Source organism: Branchiostoma floridae, chromosome 14 (assembly GCF_000003815.2).
Source record: "Branchiostoma floridae strain S238N-H82 chromosome 14, Bfl_VNyyK, whole genome shotgun sequence".
NCBI lineage: Eukaryota > Metazoa > Chordata > Leptocardii > Amphioxiformes > Branchiostomatidae > Branchiostoma > Branchiostoma floridae.
In genome coordinates this window covers 7,904,844-7,921,119 of record NC_049992.1, presented here as the reverse complement: position 1 = coordinate 7,921,119, position 16,276 = coordinate 7,904,844, and the positions used below count along the sequence as shown (strand labels likewise).

The 16,276-nt window shown below is 40.8% G+C and overlaps 1 protein-coding gene across 1 annotated transcript in view; it reads left to right on the top strand.

Moving 5' to 3' along the window:
- The window catches only part of LOC118430076 (multiple epidermal growth factor-like domains protein 6), a 119,087-nt gene that overhangs the window by 17,726 nt on the left and 85,085 nt on the right, over positions 1 to 16,276 (top strand). The window contains exon 4 of the mRNA XM_035840784.1: positions 4,297 to 4,407. Coding sequence (XP_035696677.1) covers positions 4,297 to 4,407 — 111 coding nt within the window. The remainder of the gene's footprint in view (positions 1 to 4,296; positions 4,408 to 16,276) is intronic.

The following is a 16,276-nucleotide window of genomic DNA, read 5'->3' as shown; positions in this document are numbered from 1 at the left end:
TTTTGTCCGTCTGATCATATTAGATCTCCGCTCTACTGTAAGATCAGACATAAGATTAGACATATTTCAGCTAAAAGATTAAAGACATTTGATAAAACGTTAGGATGATAGAATGGCACCTGGTGTCTTTCTGATTCAGTTTGCGGCTCCTGAGAGAAACAGACATTGGATATCCATTCTGTCTTACCATTGCTAAAGAAGTTATGCTTGATTATGTAATTTCTGTACCTCTATTTATGACCCTATTGCCTTCACAGAGCAATTTTTGTTCTTGAACTAGAGGACCACCTTGAATGATAAAGTTGATCTTGACACTGGGATGGACTCCAAATGCTAGTCTTGTAAATAAGTGTAGTAGGCTCTAAATTAGTGCCCGAAGGGTGCAGCTAGCCTCAACTACTATTGTCTTTGGACTGGAGAACTTCATAGAAATTTCAGCTGGTAGACTTATTTTCAATCTACCGTAAGTCATGAAATATTTGCAGTGGATCTTTGTTGCAATGACCTGTCACTATAAACCCCACTCAATGTGGACATACATTCTGTCTTGCATTGCACTTGCAGTGCTGCAACAGTTGCTACTAGCCTGATTAAATCTCGCTTTGATATAGCAGCCTGCCCAACATCCGGTCGGCCTCCTAGCAGCCAGCTAAAGTACCAGACAACAGAATTTGTGTTGCGCAGACGAAGGTGTTACTGTCAACACAGCATGAAAAACCATGTCCCTGTACTCTTACATCGATTTACACTAAATTACAGTAACTATATTCCAGGCCTTTAATTGCAACACATACCTAAATGCTCTACAAAGTGTAAGCTATCCCAAATATGGCAATAATTAGAGCATGGTGATAGTTGAAGATGACATGTATACATGTCGTGGAACTTTGCCTACATTGGTGGCATGGTTGACCAGAAATAAGTGAACCACTACAGTAGAAACTGTGTCAAAGCAGAGACTAGAAATGCCACTGTCATGATATAAACTGTAGTATGCACAGCACAGGCACTTCTGCACCACAAGGGCAAGGGTCCAGATTTAGTGTGAACAATTGGTTATTGCAATAATTAGAAGTAATAATGATATACTGTGACAGTCAAAACTGCAGAAGAAGACCACTTAAGAACAAAATGGCCCACTTCAAACAGACAACACTTATATAGTCGTGCGACTGTTATTGACTATTCGTTGTGGGCAACGGTTGTCTTTAGACATGCGTTCAGAGTATTGCGGGACACCCGCGGCGCAGGATTCCACTGCGGTGCGTGCGTGCGTGACCCACAGTGACCTCTTGCTTGCAAATTAAAAATGGCGGGAGAATTTTTCATTTTCGTCATGCAGCAGATTACTATTCTTTAACTTGCAAACAAATATTGTCCCCAACAAAGAATGACACAGAGACGGTAAAATCTGGAATTAAATCCTGCGTTCGTGGCCGCCGGTGGTATTACAGATTACTACAAGTATCATGAAGGATGTAGCCACTGGTGGCGGGGCATTGCGCTGGAACAGGCAGTTTCTGATGACAAAAATACGTTTCCATTACTGACTGCATGTATATTTACGGCGAAAAATGCCCTTTCAAATAGAAAAAAAACATGCTGCAGGCTTATTAGCATATGATCCAGTCCCGTCGCCGGCGACGATTTTTCTTTAGACATGTGAGGAATAGTCGCGGACCCCCCGCTGAAGGGTCGCGCGACCGGGTCCGAGGTGGTCGCACGATGATTCCATAAAAACCCTCGCACGACTGTTTTGATCCTCTTTAGACAGCCTAAAAATATCGTCGCCGGCAACGTTGTCGACAACAACAGTCGCACGACTATGAAAGTGTTGTCTGTATAAAGTCGGCCTAAGTCTGGTCTATGTGGACAGGTGGTCACTTCATAGGCAGGAGTCAATAGCGAGAATAAACTATGTAAGGCACGACCAAAAAGTCTTTGCCTTGGCCAAATGGTTCTTATGTAAAGGTGGTCACTTGCACAGATTTGACTTTTCAGCAATCCTTAGGTATGACGTTTTAAGGTTAGAAACGCAAATCAGACTTATTACTTTTCCTGACTTAGCTCTATGACTATAGTCCTATGACTCATATAGAGTATGCCTTACAAATTTCAAAGTTACCATTTTTTGCTGTTCTACATTGTCATAGTTTCTACTGCAACTTGTGGCTCTTTTTACTGAAATTCAAGCCTTGAATCCTCATCACCCAAAGCAAGTGTGCCCCAAATTACAACAAGGCAGATTTGGTTTCACGAGCAACTTTAGCAGCAAAAAGCCACCCAGAAAGACACAACAAACTGTAGCACCTATATTCTGACAGTGATAAAAAGACAAGTCTGTTGTCAAAATACTTGAACCATGGTGTGATCGAGCTTCATGCCTTGTTGGAACCCTTTTTGAACTTTAAGTACTTGCAGGGATCGCTTTCCAACATGGCATCTTGATTACAAAGACAACACCTTCCAGGTTGGAAACCACTCAAAATTGTTTCAATAGACATTGTGTTGTAATCTTGGCATTTATTGAGAACTTAATAAAAGTTACATCACTATAATGACAACTTTCTCTTTAAATTGTCCCTTCATTTATTGGCAACTTTATTTAACAGTTAAGTCTCTAACCAGACTATGATTATAAATATAACCAGACTAACTACGCTGGCTATATAAAGAATATTGACCAGGAGTTTGGCCATCATACTAGGTTTGAAATGTGACTTCCTGCGGACTGATTGTTTTGGCCAAGTATCCTCCCTGTTTTGCCAAGTTCAACTCTCCACCCAGGCCCCTATGAACAAAAAGAAATTGAATAAATATGGTGTTATATGTATAACGCTACTTCACGCTTATCTGCGGGTGACCTTTATCCGTTGCTTTAAAAAAACAGGGTATTGTGGGAAATCAAGTCCACGACCGGTGAATTCAAAGTTTCAAACTGTAATATTTTGAAATTTCTCTGTTTGGAAACACAATCTGTCGACTTGATATCCTAAAATATCCTGCTTTTGAACGTAACGGATATTGGTTACCAGCAGATAAAGGTGAACTAGCGTTACATGTCTAACCTGTACTAGTGACACATTGAAGACTACCTGGCCAACATAACCACATTTTAGTGGTAAGATAATAAGCCTAGATAATAATTATTCCTTTTGACAAAGGCTTTATGAATCCTGTCTATAGCTATCAGTTTAAGCTTGTCCATAGAAAAGACAGTGGGTAACTGTACTGTACATTCCGACATGATGGTGCCCTTGAGATTTTGTGAACGCCCTCACAAATTTGTAGCGACCACAGTTATCTGAAGTTCACAAGTGGCCCTCGGCGTGGTTTGCCTCACCCTGCGCTCGCTCAGTGGGACTCTCCGGCCACAACTTTTCCAACATCACTCAGCCTCGAGCACTCACACTGGATAACAAGTTGTCTGGCAAGTCTGGAATTCTTCCCTCTCAACCCTCCTGTCTTGGTTCCAACAAGGAGTGCGTAATTTGTCTCGTGGGACTTCTTGAAGAACACTTCAGAGCATCCTGCTTCCTTCATTCCTTGCCAAGACGTTTCCTCCTCAGTGCCAAGTTCGTGCACTTGGCCTAAGGGCTAAACCAGACATGTAGAGCTACATGTGTAACAGGCCCGGAGGTTAGACCTGTTGGAGAAGGGATCCAGTCCGGTGGTCCAACTGTTCCGTGTTATCTTTGGGAGACTCTTCAGGGTAGAAGGCAGAGTGTTGAGAGAGTAGATGTACATAAACACCTACTGTCTGGTCCCTAAATCTGGGGTCGATACTTGTTGTTGGCATGCTTTATGTGAGGGTTTTGGAACTGTGTCTAGAACAATAGGTCCTTTGCCAAAGATCAACTTGAACACATAAAACAATGGAAAAGGAAATAAGAATTATCAACATGATACCGGTAGATAGTTCTTACAAGTTGTTGTCATCTGTTGAAAAAATACATGGGTATCAATTTTTTTATAGATGATACTATTGATAGAGTGATATCTGCTAGAAATACAATAATATTATATGAGCAAAGTAATGAGTGAGTGAGTGAGTGAGCGAGAGTGAGTGAGTGAGTGAGTGAGAGAGCGAGTGAGTGAATGAGTAACAACTAAGAGTGAACAAAACTTTTAACAATGAAATAAAGAACTGCTTAAAGAGGGTACGAGGCTCTGGAAAGACAGTACAAAAATTGTCCTCTGTCACAAGTTTATCATTTTACCAGAATTTAACTTGCGCACAAATACTTTGTAACTTTTATCCATATTCACAACCTTTTTTCTGTGTTTTCCCTGCAGCCACCTGCAGCAGTGGGGTGTGCTTCAATGGTGGAAGATGTAACGGCAACTACCGCTCCCAGCAGACCTGCACCTGTCCCAGCGGATTCAAGGGACCCAGGTGCCAGTATGGTAAGTCAAAATCACCTACATGTCACTATACTGATGATACAGGTGTTGGGATAGCACCTGTCACCATTGATGTTTGCTAGCCCTCATTCAATACAGGGCCACAACTTGGCATTTCGGTTTTATTGACATTACATCTGTCTCAGCGGCTTCAAGCGACCCAGGTGTCAGTATGGTAAGTCAAAAACACTTACACATTGCTATACTATGATACAGGTGTTGGAATATATTACCTGTTATCATTTATATTTTCTAGCCCTTGTTCAATTCAAGGCCTCAACTTGGCATTTATGTTTTATTGATATCACACCTGTCCTGGCAGCTTCAATGGACTCTGGTGTGAGTATGGTAATACCTTCACATCATTAAGATAACAATACAGGTGTTCGGATAACGCCTGTCATCTATTTAGGGCATCCTTGACATTGCTAGCCCTCATTTGATATAGGGCCTTTACTGGGCAATCATGTTGTATTAATGTTGCATTTGCCCCAATGCCTTGAAGGGACTCAGGTATCTGCAGTTAGCAATACATGCCTATGCCTCTCTGTGTTATATGGTGATAGGAATCCTGGAATTCTCCATCTGGATCGTATATTGCAGGATTAGTTAAAGCCTGACTTATCCCTTTATTTATTTATCAGTACTGTTGTCCCAACAGCTTCAAGTTACCCATTCTCCTACGCACAGGGGACCAAAGTCATCTCAAAACTCCTCTTGATCCAAAGAGTTTTGAGACATCTGGAAAATTCTGCATAGGAGAATGCAAGTTACTCAGGTATCAATGCAGTGACACAGACACACACACAATTGTGAACATGCAATAGTCCACATGGAATTGTTTCTGATTCTGGATCAGAAGATCCAGGGTTTTAATCCTGGCTGAGTTTGGTGCCCTCTGTTGATGAGGTAGCATTCCTTGCGAGTTCTTTACTTCTTGGCTTTACCAGCAAGTATAGAGAACAGATTTCTCCTACAAGTCAAGTCATATATCAGTACAAAACAAAATCTCATCTTACCTTTGCTCTGAATTCTTGTCAAAGTTGGCAAACTTTCTGGCTTGTCAACCACATTCCCCTATTCTGATGGTGATGGATTTGGAAGTAGTCAGGGCCAAGGTTGCTGGTAAACCTCTGATGGCAGTCTGCCAATAGGGAAAGTGGAGGAGTTAGCCCATTCCAGGCACAGCATTCTAAGGTGTTTGGGGACAAGATCGACAGTGAAAAAGATTGGGTCTTTCCCCATCTGTGGTGCCTGCTTACCCTTTCAATGTAATTAAAGGAAAAAGCTTTTTTGATTTCCTGTAATTCGATAGAAAGGCAATTCCATTCAATTTCATTTTGAATGTTTTCCTGAATCAAATGTAATAACTAATATGGAGTTTGCCATCCCAAAGTTAAGGACCCCCCTTCCACACACGCACACACATACTCCCCATGCAGGCCCTCTTTGAGGACCATATATACTGTTGCCCATTTCTTTGGCTATATCATTCCTCCCTTACCTGGACACAGTGTCTGCCTTCTCAACGTTTGAGGAAAATTTGCTGCCTGCAGGGCAAAATCTGACACCCCTTGCCAGTAAATTGTGTAATTTTAGTGTTGAAAAGATTAAAGCTTGATTAAAACACAACAGAGAATGTCCTGAAGGATTTTGCAACATGGGAAATATTGGGATGTGAAGTGAAATTTACAACTGCCCAAACCCCAGGTTTGCAAAAGGGCCTGAGAAATCATTCAAATAAATTTCACTCTTATTGATTGCTGTTTGAAAGTGTTAAGAACATGTAATATGACCAGCTCCAACAAAGTGCATGTCAAGCTGGTTGTCTTGTGTTACACAGAAAAGTGGTTATTCCACTTGACCAACTCAGATACAGGTACAGATACAGCCTACACTGTAAATACCACTTCTGCACTGTCAGCACATACCAGCAGGTAAACCCAAACACCTCCAAGACAGATGCATTACGATAATTGCATCCCTGCCCTTTTCAACCGTATACTTTTGCATACTGTGTCATATCTAAACACTCTCCTTTCCGGGCCTGTGTTTTCCCATAATTGTCACCGAGATGACAGATATGTGAGACTAGTCTAGGCACAACAAGCGGCGGACGGTAGACAGCGCTATCGCCGGTGTCTCGTCTTCTAAAGCGCTCTTTCTTCTCCCGGGAGCCTTCTCAAGCGTCCGTTTGTTTGTTGTCAGTCGTTTGGGATGGAATCTCTTTGAAGCCGAGTCCATCAGTTTGTTGGCAGTTCCCTGGACAGATAAGGAATACTCCGACAATGGTGTTGTGTCTATGTGTTGCCATGACAAAGATCTGTTGTCATGGCAACAGTGCCTGTGGTTGGGCCTTGGATAAGAAGTCATTGTCTAGTATGACATTGCCATGAGGAATAATGTCCCCCCAACTTGATGTTTTTGTTGGTAGCTGAAGACAATGCTGAGGAATTTGATATTGCAGGGATTTGCACACAGTGCTTTCTAGGCCAGAACAATTATATTTGTTGTCTCTCATCGGACATGGGAAATAAAATGCTAAGAAAACAGAGTCTTAGTTAGGGTAAGTTTGTACCTAGGATCACACAGTGTCAGGAACTGAATATGGCCAGATTAGAGATTTTTGTCCCAGTCCCCGTTTTCTTCTTGCCCTCTTGCTTAACTCCCACTGGAACCAAAAAAAATGGATATTTGTGGTGTTGTGCCGAAGAACATTCATATTATATATTTGTCATGACAGGTGTAAGGTCTCAGTGCAATGCTAATGTCACAAGTGACGTCTGTCCCCAACCTTGGCTGTATTGATGGCATTTATGTGCATGGTTACAAAGGAATTTGGCATTACCTTCAGTTAGTTATGGTGTATTTTATGCTGAACTATGGTCTAGCTGAAGTTTTTCAAGTACAAAAAACTCGTCACAAGAGAATGAATGACGTTCATCCTCTTGATATTTCGGTATTTCAAGGTCAGAAATATATATTAGAAGATATTAATTTCGAACCATGGTATTTGTGTTAGGAAGTAACAGAGTTTACGATATTTCACGTTGAAATATCTGTGCGTGACAAAGGTTCAAACAACTGCCGGACGTGGTCCTGCTATCATAAGAAATATTTGAGAGATAAAAGGCTACTGCCTCAACAAGTTTGTTTGAACTTGTCACAGAAACTACAAGCATGTTCAAGTCCTTAAATTTTAGCTTTTTAGCCCTTGTTTAAACTTTTTCATTGAACCCACCATAGCTTCTGAACACCAAAATGCTTTGACCATGTCTTTGCTAAGACAGTTTATGGTATTAGATTTAAGCTGTTGCATTAAACAATAGGGATTATACTTTCTCATTTATAGGTCAGTTTTTTTTTAATGGTAGCTGCAATTTACATATTTTTCAAGGATAAATATTTGAATAGAATATGGTCGTTAGTATGTGTACTTAAAGGAAAAGTTATGAAAAATTGAGGGACGACCAGAAACTCTAAAAAATACTTGTGGGCTTAATATATATCAACATTTAACAACCTTGCCTGTGGTGGGTCAAGCTGACGAGTTCTTGCTGACCAACACTTGCTACCCTGTTATATAATGGTATCTGCCTACAACCACCAGTTCATGTGAGGTCCAAGATACCACAACTAATGATCTACGGTGCAGAATGTTTTGCTCATTATCCTCAAGTTCGTCCTATTGTCAGGTTCCCAAGATAAATCAACAAACAAGTGACCCCTGGCCCAGAGTTGATTTGTCAGAACTCGTGAAATGCCAAACATTTGCGGCATCCCTAGTGATAAGGGGGTCTATTTTCGGCCCCATGTTCCCGCCCCACAATCGTTTACCCTGCTGTTGAGGTGAAACGTTCGAGCATGCTTGCTTCAGTACCCTAGAAAACCAGACTTTTAGCCAGGGCCGGCAGAGAATTTGTTCGGCAGCCAAGGCAGGTCTTAGATAAGCACTCTTGTAATGCAGGGAGAGTTTGCCGCCCTGGCTAAAAGTCTGGTTTTCCAGGGTATTGCTTCAGGTTTGCTTGGCCATACTTTTCTCACACAAGGAATGTGGAAAACAAGTCTAAGCTTCTTGGCCCGTGTTTGTTGTGTGCATCAGCCTAAATTGCCACCTGGTTCGGACTGTTCCATTTCAGTCTTCAGGGGTATCAGGGTCAGAAAAATGGCGGATTGAAGTGACTAACAAACTGAAATAAGATATCCAACAGTTTTTTGAAACAGACAAAAGACTGATATTATAATGTGACCAAGATTTATTAATAGTAGATGGTCTTTGTAGGCAGGTGATCACTAGCTGCAAACAGGAATCTTAACACTTGTGTGGATGGGAAAAATCATCCAACGGACCACCAAAAAGGGGTCACGTTGGCCAGGTGGTCCTTGTGTAAAGGTGGTCACTTGTACAGGTTTCACTTTGTAACCTTGTATCGTATGATCCTAACACAGCTAGGAAATCGCCAAGGAGCAGCTAACCTTTTCAGAATCACTTTCAGTACAGTTTCTAATTTGTAATATGAAGAAGCCCTGTACAGTGTCTTTAGACTGGCCCTAGGCAAGAGGCAGCAAGTTTAATTCTTAAGTTATACGTAGGTGTATTTGAATATCTTTCTATCTCTTCATTCACACCTAAGAAATCTCTTGGGGGCAGTACCCTCTTCAGAGGCACCTGCTTAAGTTGAAAGTCAAATGCCAGGCATTCCTCATAAATTGTTCCACGGTCAGCGCACGTGAAGTGGGAACGACGGGACCTACCCTGAGGCGAAGCGTCGCCTTTGTTTGCCGCTTCTCCCTGTCAGACGCGGCGTGTTTTCTATTGAAATGCTTGTTTTCCTTGGCGCTGTTTATTTTGAAAGCGCACAATACATGTCTGGTATATTTGACAGTGTCGGTGGATGGGTCTGTCACTGGCCTCTAGGATAGCGGTGACCCTTGAATCTTCAGACAGGCAAAAACAACACCAGGAGTGGACATTCTATCCACTCTGATCCTAACAGCATGGCAAATATGGGAAACCCTACCTATCCTGGGGGCTACTGTACTTTGACTTACTCAAAGCACAAAACTGCTGTTACTGCTTTGTGTGTGTGTGTGTCTGTGCGTTTTTGTGACACTGTAAATGGTCAGAAATTTCACCAGCAATGGGAAATAAATGCAAGGCTGTGTTTATATATATTGTTCAGTTCTAGAACTTGTTGTCAAAAACTAGAGAAAAGTCCAATTTTCGACCATTACATTGCTCTTTGGATTGAAACTTCTTGTGAATGCATACTCAAATGAAACTTGAATTTGAACCTGAAATTGTCAAACTCAAAAGCTGAGTGAACCCTTTCTGTCATAAACCAGTTGCATAGACTCACATATTCGAAAGCGGATCTGCATGTCCATGGTCTGTAAAGCATAATCAGCCATTTTAAGCCACATAGTTGGTAGCTAGACTGCTCAAATTTAACATTGAGCATAATCAATAATCAATGCTGAAATTTAGCACTGAAGCAAAATGTGATACGTTGCTGTTGCCTGTCTGAATTTAGCGTAGAGCGTCAACGGTACCCCCTTAGCATCTGTCTTGAGGGTTCTTGATGGAGTCCTGTTGTCTAAGCCAAAAAAAGGTAAATCTTTGTCTCAAGTACCCGTTAGGCATCCTTGAATTAGCCCAGGACATAACAAAGAATTAGCAGGGCTGCAGTCGTTTACCTGGTAATGAGATTTGTCTGTGGATTCCTTCCTGAGTTGGCTGCCTTGGGTGACCACAGGGCCAAGCCTTTATTTGATACACCTGTACTATGGAAACATTTGTCATGGAGCATTGGTGGAAAATTGGGATTAAACATACCCTGTTACTGCTGTTAAAAAGGTTACATGTGTTTTCTTATTGGTATGAGGTTTTCATTTTGTTTGATTGTTTATAAAGGTTCACCATTGATACATGGATTTGTTTGTTTAGGTAAACAAAAAGACTATTGATAAAAGGATTGGGCCTTTAATACACATCCTTTCAATACACTTGAATAGTATTTAGTTGTCAGTTTGTGAAAAGTTGAGCTTAAACATTGTTAGATATTGATGATTTCAATTCTTTTGAGCAACTTCTTTGCAATCTAAAAAACGAATGGATTTTGTAAGGCCGGGCCCTATCAGCTTCCTACAGAACTGGATTTCTAACATGTAATTGAGAGTTTATGGACAGAACACCATAACAAATACCATAACTTTAAATGTGAGAAAAAATATTTCAAATCTGAGTTCCTTGTCTTGGACTGGTAAGTTTTTAGTAGATGTGTATCTAACAACTTAATTGTTATGCTTGCCACAGCATTAATTGCCTTGATCCTGTAGGGGTGCATAGTGACCACAAGGTCAAACCAATCATTTGATATCAACCCTGTTATAATGGAGAATTGGTGTAAAATCCTGATTTACACACAGTTCTGTGTCCAGTATGGAGCCTTGGGAATAACTGTGGACAGATGGGGTGGATTGTGTTATCATATGAATACAGGAAAGAGACTTAGAAGGGATCAAAAGAAATTGCCAATATGAACAGGTGTTTGATCCTAGAAATTTGATGAATTGTTTGACAGACTTTTAGTTTTGGGGGTTACAGGATCAAAAGATGAAATCTAATAAATAAATACTTCAAATAAGCAATACATGTATTTAAAACTAGCTCCATACTTCAATGGTCTACTATTGACAGAACATGTATGCCTTTGTTGACAATGCTAAAACATGCATTACTGTTGTTTTCCTTTTTCTTGGGTTACTTACTAGGGTAGGAGTACCCTAAAGTGTGTTTGCTGCTATGTACATACATGTACAATACAAGTATATCAATTTTGTGCCTTAGTTAGCCTTTGTCAATTCTCTTTGTTACTTTCAAATTGCTTGCCAACACAAAGCTAGTCTAAATCTTCTTGTACCATGGTGAAAAAAATTCCCAGGGGGCAAACCTTGAAATCACTGGAGACAAAACAATTTAATTAAAGGCAGTTCATTCCAAGGTCATGCGTGGAATCTTGTTTGTTCCAGGGTATTCTGTAATAATGCCCGATGGGGGTTGAACATGGCCAGGTGCAAATTAAGATGTAAAAGGAAAAGAAGGGAGGTTTTGTAGGAAATGTAAGTAGACGTCAAACAAGAAAAAGAGGTATGTTGAACATAACAGCATCACCCTGACTTTGACTTGACCTTGAACACGGACAGGAACCAGCTGTTGACCTTGGGTCTGAGTGACTTAAGGTGTTAGGGTTCAGTTTGACCTCCAAGTCAACCCCACCCCCATAACCTAAGGTATGAAGTTGAATATTGGAAGTCTTAGCAGTGAACAACAGTAGTTGTTGGCATGGGGGGAGAAGAAAGGGAGAGAGAAAAAGAGAATGAGAGAGAGAAAAGTAGAGAGCTAGAAAGACAAGGAGGAAGGGAGAGAGACATAGAGAAATCACTGGAAAACATCTTTGAGTTTGAACCACGATTTTGCTGAAGACAGTATAGTTTCACCATTACGAACGAGAAATGTAATATTTAAGATAAAAAACAAAGATGAAATTGGTCTTAAGACAGGTGAAACCAGCAGATATTGACGAGCCTTTAACAAATTTAAGTGTCTTACGTCTTACATAGAATATGAGGATTTACGTGAACCAAAATGGCAAACTGGAATCTACTATTTGAGATTTCCGGACTTGACCAAAACTGGCATTTGGAAAGATTCCGAAAGTATCTGAAATATGTTGCAGAGCACTCAACAGATTTATCAAGTCAGATTAACTGACATCTTGGGTATAAACGGCTCATGTTAGCTCTAAGAGTTTGTCTTTTCTTCCACTGTGCAAACAAACAGAACGGTTGTAACACATTTGTGTCGTGGGCTTTTAGACCTTTTGTTCGGTTGTTCGCTCAATCATGGGTTCCCCTGACGTCCTGCGTCCCCCACTTTTGTTCAGCGCAGTCTCTGTCTGCTGACTTTGAAAGGCAGCTATACCTCGTGGGATGGTGGAGCCGATAAGGATGACTCGTTCTTTGGAAGTGCTGTCCTACTGTTTGGCCATAGAAGCTCGATTTTATGGGTGTCGCCTGCACGTGCATTGATATTTATGACTTTGCCGAAAGAGTAGAAAGAAGTCTTGCTCTGTAAGCATTGTTTTGCTTCAACGGGCACACCATGGTTAGAACCAGACAGTAACAATAGCGTAGGACTGTCCCGCTGTGGGGCCTTACAAATGCGATTTTATGGTTGACACCCGCACGTGCATGTAGTTTTTACTAGTTCTCAAGTAAAGAAAGGGAAGTTGATATGGTAAAGTTGTCCATCCTTTGAACACATGAGGACAGTTATATGCCAGAATGACAAAACCATGGTTACATGTAGACACAAATCAAGAAGGTGCTATACCGCCCCAAAAAATTAGCAACTACATGTAACTGAAAGCAAGGCAACAAGCCAATGCAATTTGCTGATACAGAAGAATGAAAGGTTTAGTGTTTCTGCGCCATATTCTTACCATACCATTGTTCACTATTTCTTCGTTTTCAGACTTTCGGGCAATAGTTTTTGGAAATTCCTTGTTGACATAAAGCCAGCAGCCTCTTGTATGTAATGCTTCAAACCTCAAAGTTTCAAACGTCAAACCCGTGCACGTAAAGAACCCAGCACACTTGCCAAGAAGGGCAGGGTTGACCTGGTGCGCTTGGATAAAGTATGGGACATAGTGAAGCTGTATTGCAAAACTAACCAAACAAAAAAAGGATTTCAGTCTGACATTCGACCGCTTTACCTTACCTTACCTTTAGGTCTGTTGAGGATGTTAACCATAGAGTTGAGTTTCGGTAGCCTTATGAGTTTGCCAAACCGGTTGTATGTTTGCTGTAGTTTTGTCCACCAGACTGATGAACCCTGTAACTGATCTCTATCTCTATGTAACCTGTACATTCTTAAGGGTGTTAAGGGGTGTTCACGGCATTTTTCACCCCAATCCGCATTTCTGGTCGCTGGAATGGCATTGTTAATTAACCGCAACCCACTCTTTGCACAACTCAAAGCATTTATGGTCTGGTGTCTAGCGACCCAGCTTCTGGACTGAAAGGTCATGACTTCCAGTCCTCTCTGTGTCACTCATCCCACTGTCATGCTCTTGGAAGGGGTTTTACTCCATACGACAGAAGAACAGTAAAATTTCAATGAACATCATGTATATCTGCCCTCTTTCTGTCAACTTTTCAGTAAACTTGTTTGATAGGTCTCATTCGTTACCATTTGTGCACTCAATAGCAACCAGCATGGCATCTCTCTCTCTCTCTCTCTAATATCCTGGCAGACACAGGGATAACCAGGCGCCATAGGTATTGTCATGTATATAGAGATGAATGACAGACTACCCAGCCCCAGTTTTGTGATGTACAGTAGGCACCAGACAGGAGAGCATCTGTCCTATTGTATCACAGGAGACATCTAATAATTGTGGCTGATTAAACAGTCTGTGACCTATTGGTACAGATGTGCCAGCTACTAGTCAAGCCTCAAGCGGCCTAGCCTGGATGCTAGACCCACTGTGGTAGAAGATACTGTAAATGCAGAAATTTTCGCGGTAGTTAAATGTTTGCGGGTTTTTGCGGTGATTGCTTCACCGTGAACTTAAAACCACTGCAAACTTTTGTCCATGGCAGCCAGAGACTACAGTGCATGGTGCTACCACGAACTTAAAGCCACCGCAAAAAGTCCTTTTCTCCGCTACCGTAAAAATAAATCCCCGCGAATTTAAATGTATTTACAGTAACCACTTCGACTTGGGAAGCTACCAAATTTGGCACTCTATGTCTAATATCTTTTGTGTCTCAGTGCCTAAGGTAAAATTTATGTTGCTGCATGTTGACCCTAGAGCCAGGAGCTGGCCTATAATATATTATATAGGCCCTGAAACACAGTATAGCAGTCTCTCCCAACATCTGCTTGGAGATTCATATGACCTGATACTTGAAGGAAAGTATGGTCTCTTTCAAATTGAATGGAGCTAAGTAGACTTGATTGCGCTATTGATCAATGAGTAGATAGAATTCAAAAGAGTTACATAACCACTTGAACAAACTACAGTAGCAAAAAAAAGTTGCTAAATATTTGATATTCTATTAAAAGTCTCTCTTCTATATGTTTATGTGGTACTGTTTTGGCGACTCAAGCAGTTAAAGATTTTATGGTTTGTCTACAGAGTTTCTTTGCGCAGGCAGCAGGGATGGGGCCTTGGCTGTTAGTTCTTGGAAGAGACCAATTTGATGTGTATGTCTAATTCAAGGGAATGGCCTCTTTTATCTGATGTGTCGTGATAGTGTAATCTTACAGCAAAAGCACACAGCTGAGTCGTTTGGCTATACAAACATGATTTTCCTGGAGGACATCCTTTTGGTCATTGGTTTTGGCCTTTTTCCAGGACTCTCTCCCATTTCATGATGCTGTAAATCTTGAAATATTGTTTTTGGTTTCTGGTTAAGCTTTTTTTATAAGACTGCAACTACTGTATGTGTTTCCTCTATATAGCTACTGTGACAAAGACTTGTTTCAGCTGCAAAACGGAAAACACTACATGTATGTAAACCTCATTTCTCCTTCTTCTGGGAAATTAAGTCCCCACAAAAATGAACAATTTTACAGTATCGCTTCCATCACTGGAAGGAAGAAATATCTCAAATTGAGCCAACACTAAGGCTTACAAGCTAAAGAAAAAAAGATACATTTTGTAAATGTCATGAATTTATAAAAAAAATTGTCCACAGAGCTGTTTTGCACAAAAGGATTTATCTTAAAATGCTCACCAATTTTGGCCTGTTCTAACCCTGAATTTCAGGTCTGAAGAGGATGTCACTCATCATTTGTAGCTTAACTGAAGCCTGGTGACTAGTAGTACTAGTAAGATGAGTAACGACAACAGATTGAGTTATCAAACAACCAGTTCCCCCTACAAACCCAATTTCCTACCACCTGTCCAGACAAAGACAAAGTTTCCAGACAAGAGATCTGATTAGATAGCAAAAATTGAATCCTACTGACAGTTTGATGCATGCACGAATTGAGGAAATCTGTGTCGGCTCAAGACATTGTGTTACGACTTGGCTAAAATTGAATCTCAAGAACCTTTGATTTGTGTATAATGAGTAAAGATCTAGGTTGGCTTAAAGCTTAATTGTCAGGACTTTGCATGGTATTCCGTAACAAGGTATGGCTGAAAAGTTGTGTTTATCAAATTAAGTCAACTTAACCCAAATGTCACATAGTTTTATCAAATTTGGTATAAGGTTGGGTCGAATTTGTTTTGTGAAATTATGTCAACTTCAAAAAGTTTGCTGTATCTTATTCGGTTATAGTTTCTGTCATTAACCCTCTTCGTGCTACTAAATCCCATAACCAATAAAAATTTGGTACCAAAAGGTCTCTCAGTAGAAAGAAGGTTAAAAGTAATCTACTGGCAGGTATTGGATGGTAGCCCACAACTTTACTATGCTAGCCCAGCCTTAACATCGACTTAACACAGGAAGCTCGACTGTTTAGCTATAATATCATGGTTTGCAGATGTTGCGGTACACGTTATCGGCATGGTTTATGTAAAACGATAGTTGCCATGGTAACAGCTAATCCCCAGGAAGATTGAGCAGACGCACCAGATGTTGTAACCGTGTCAGCTGTTGTCATCTTTACCTCGCCAGTCTGTCAGGACAGGTGTCCACAGGAATGTCCGTGTTGTGAAACAGAAAGACGGCTTAAAGTTGTGATACAGAAAGACTGTTTAAAGAAAATATACTCTTCAAATTCCAGGCAAGGTTTAGGAGAAAGGCTTTCCAGTCAGCCTAGCTATAATCAAAAGGTTGATTGTATATTATAGCA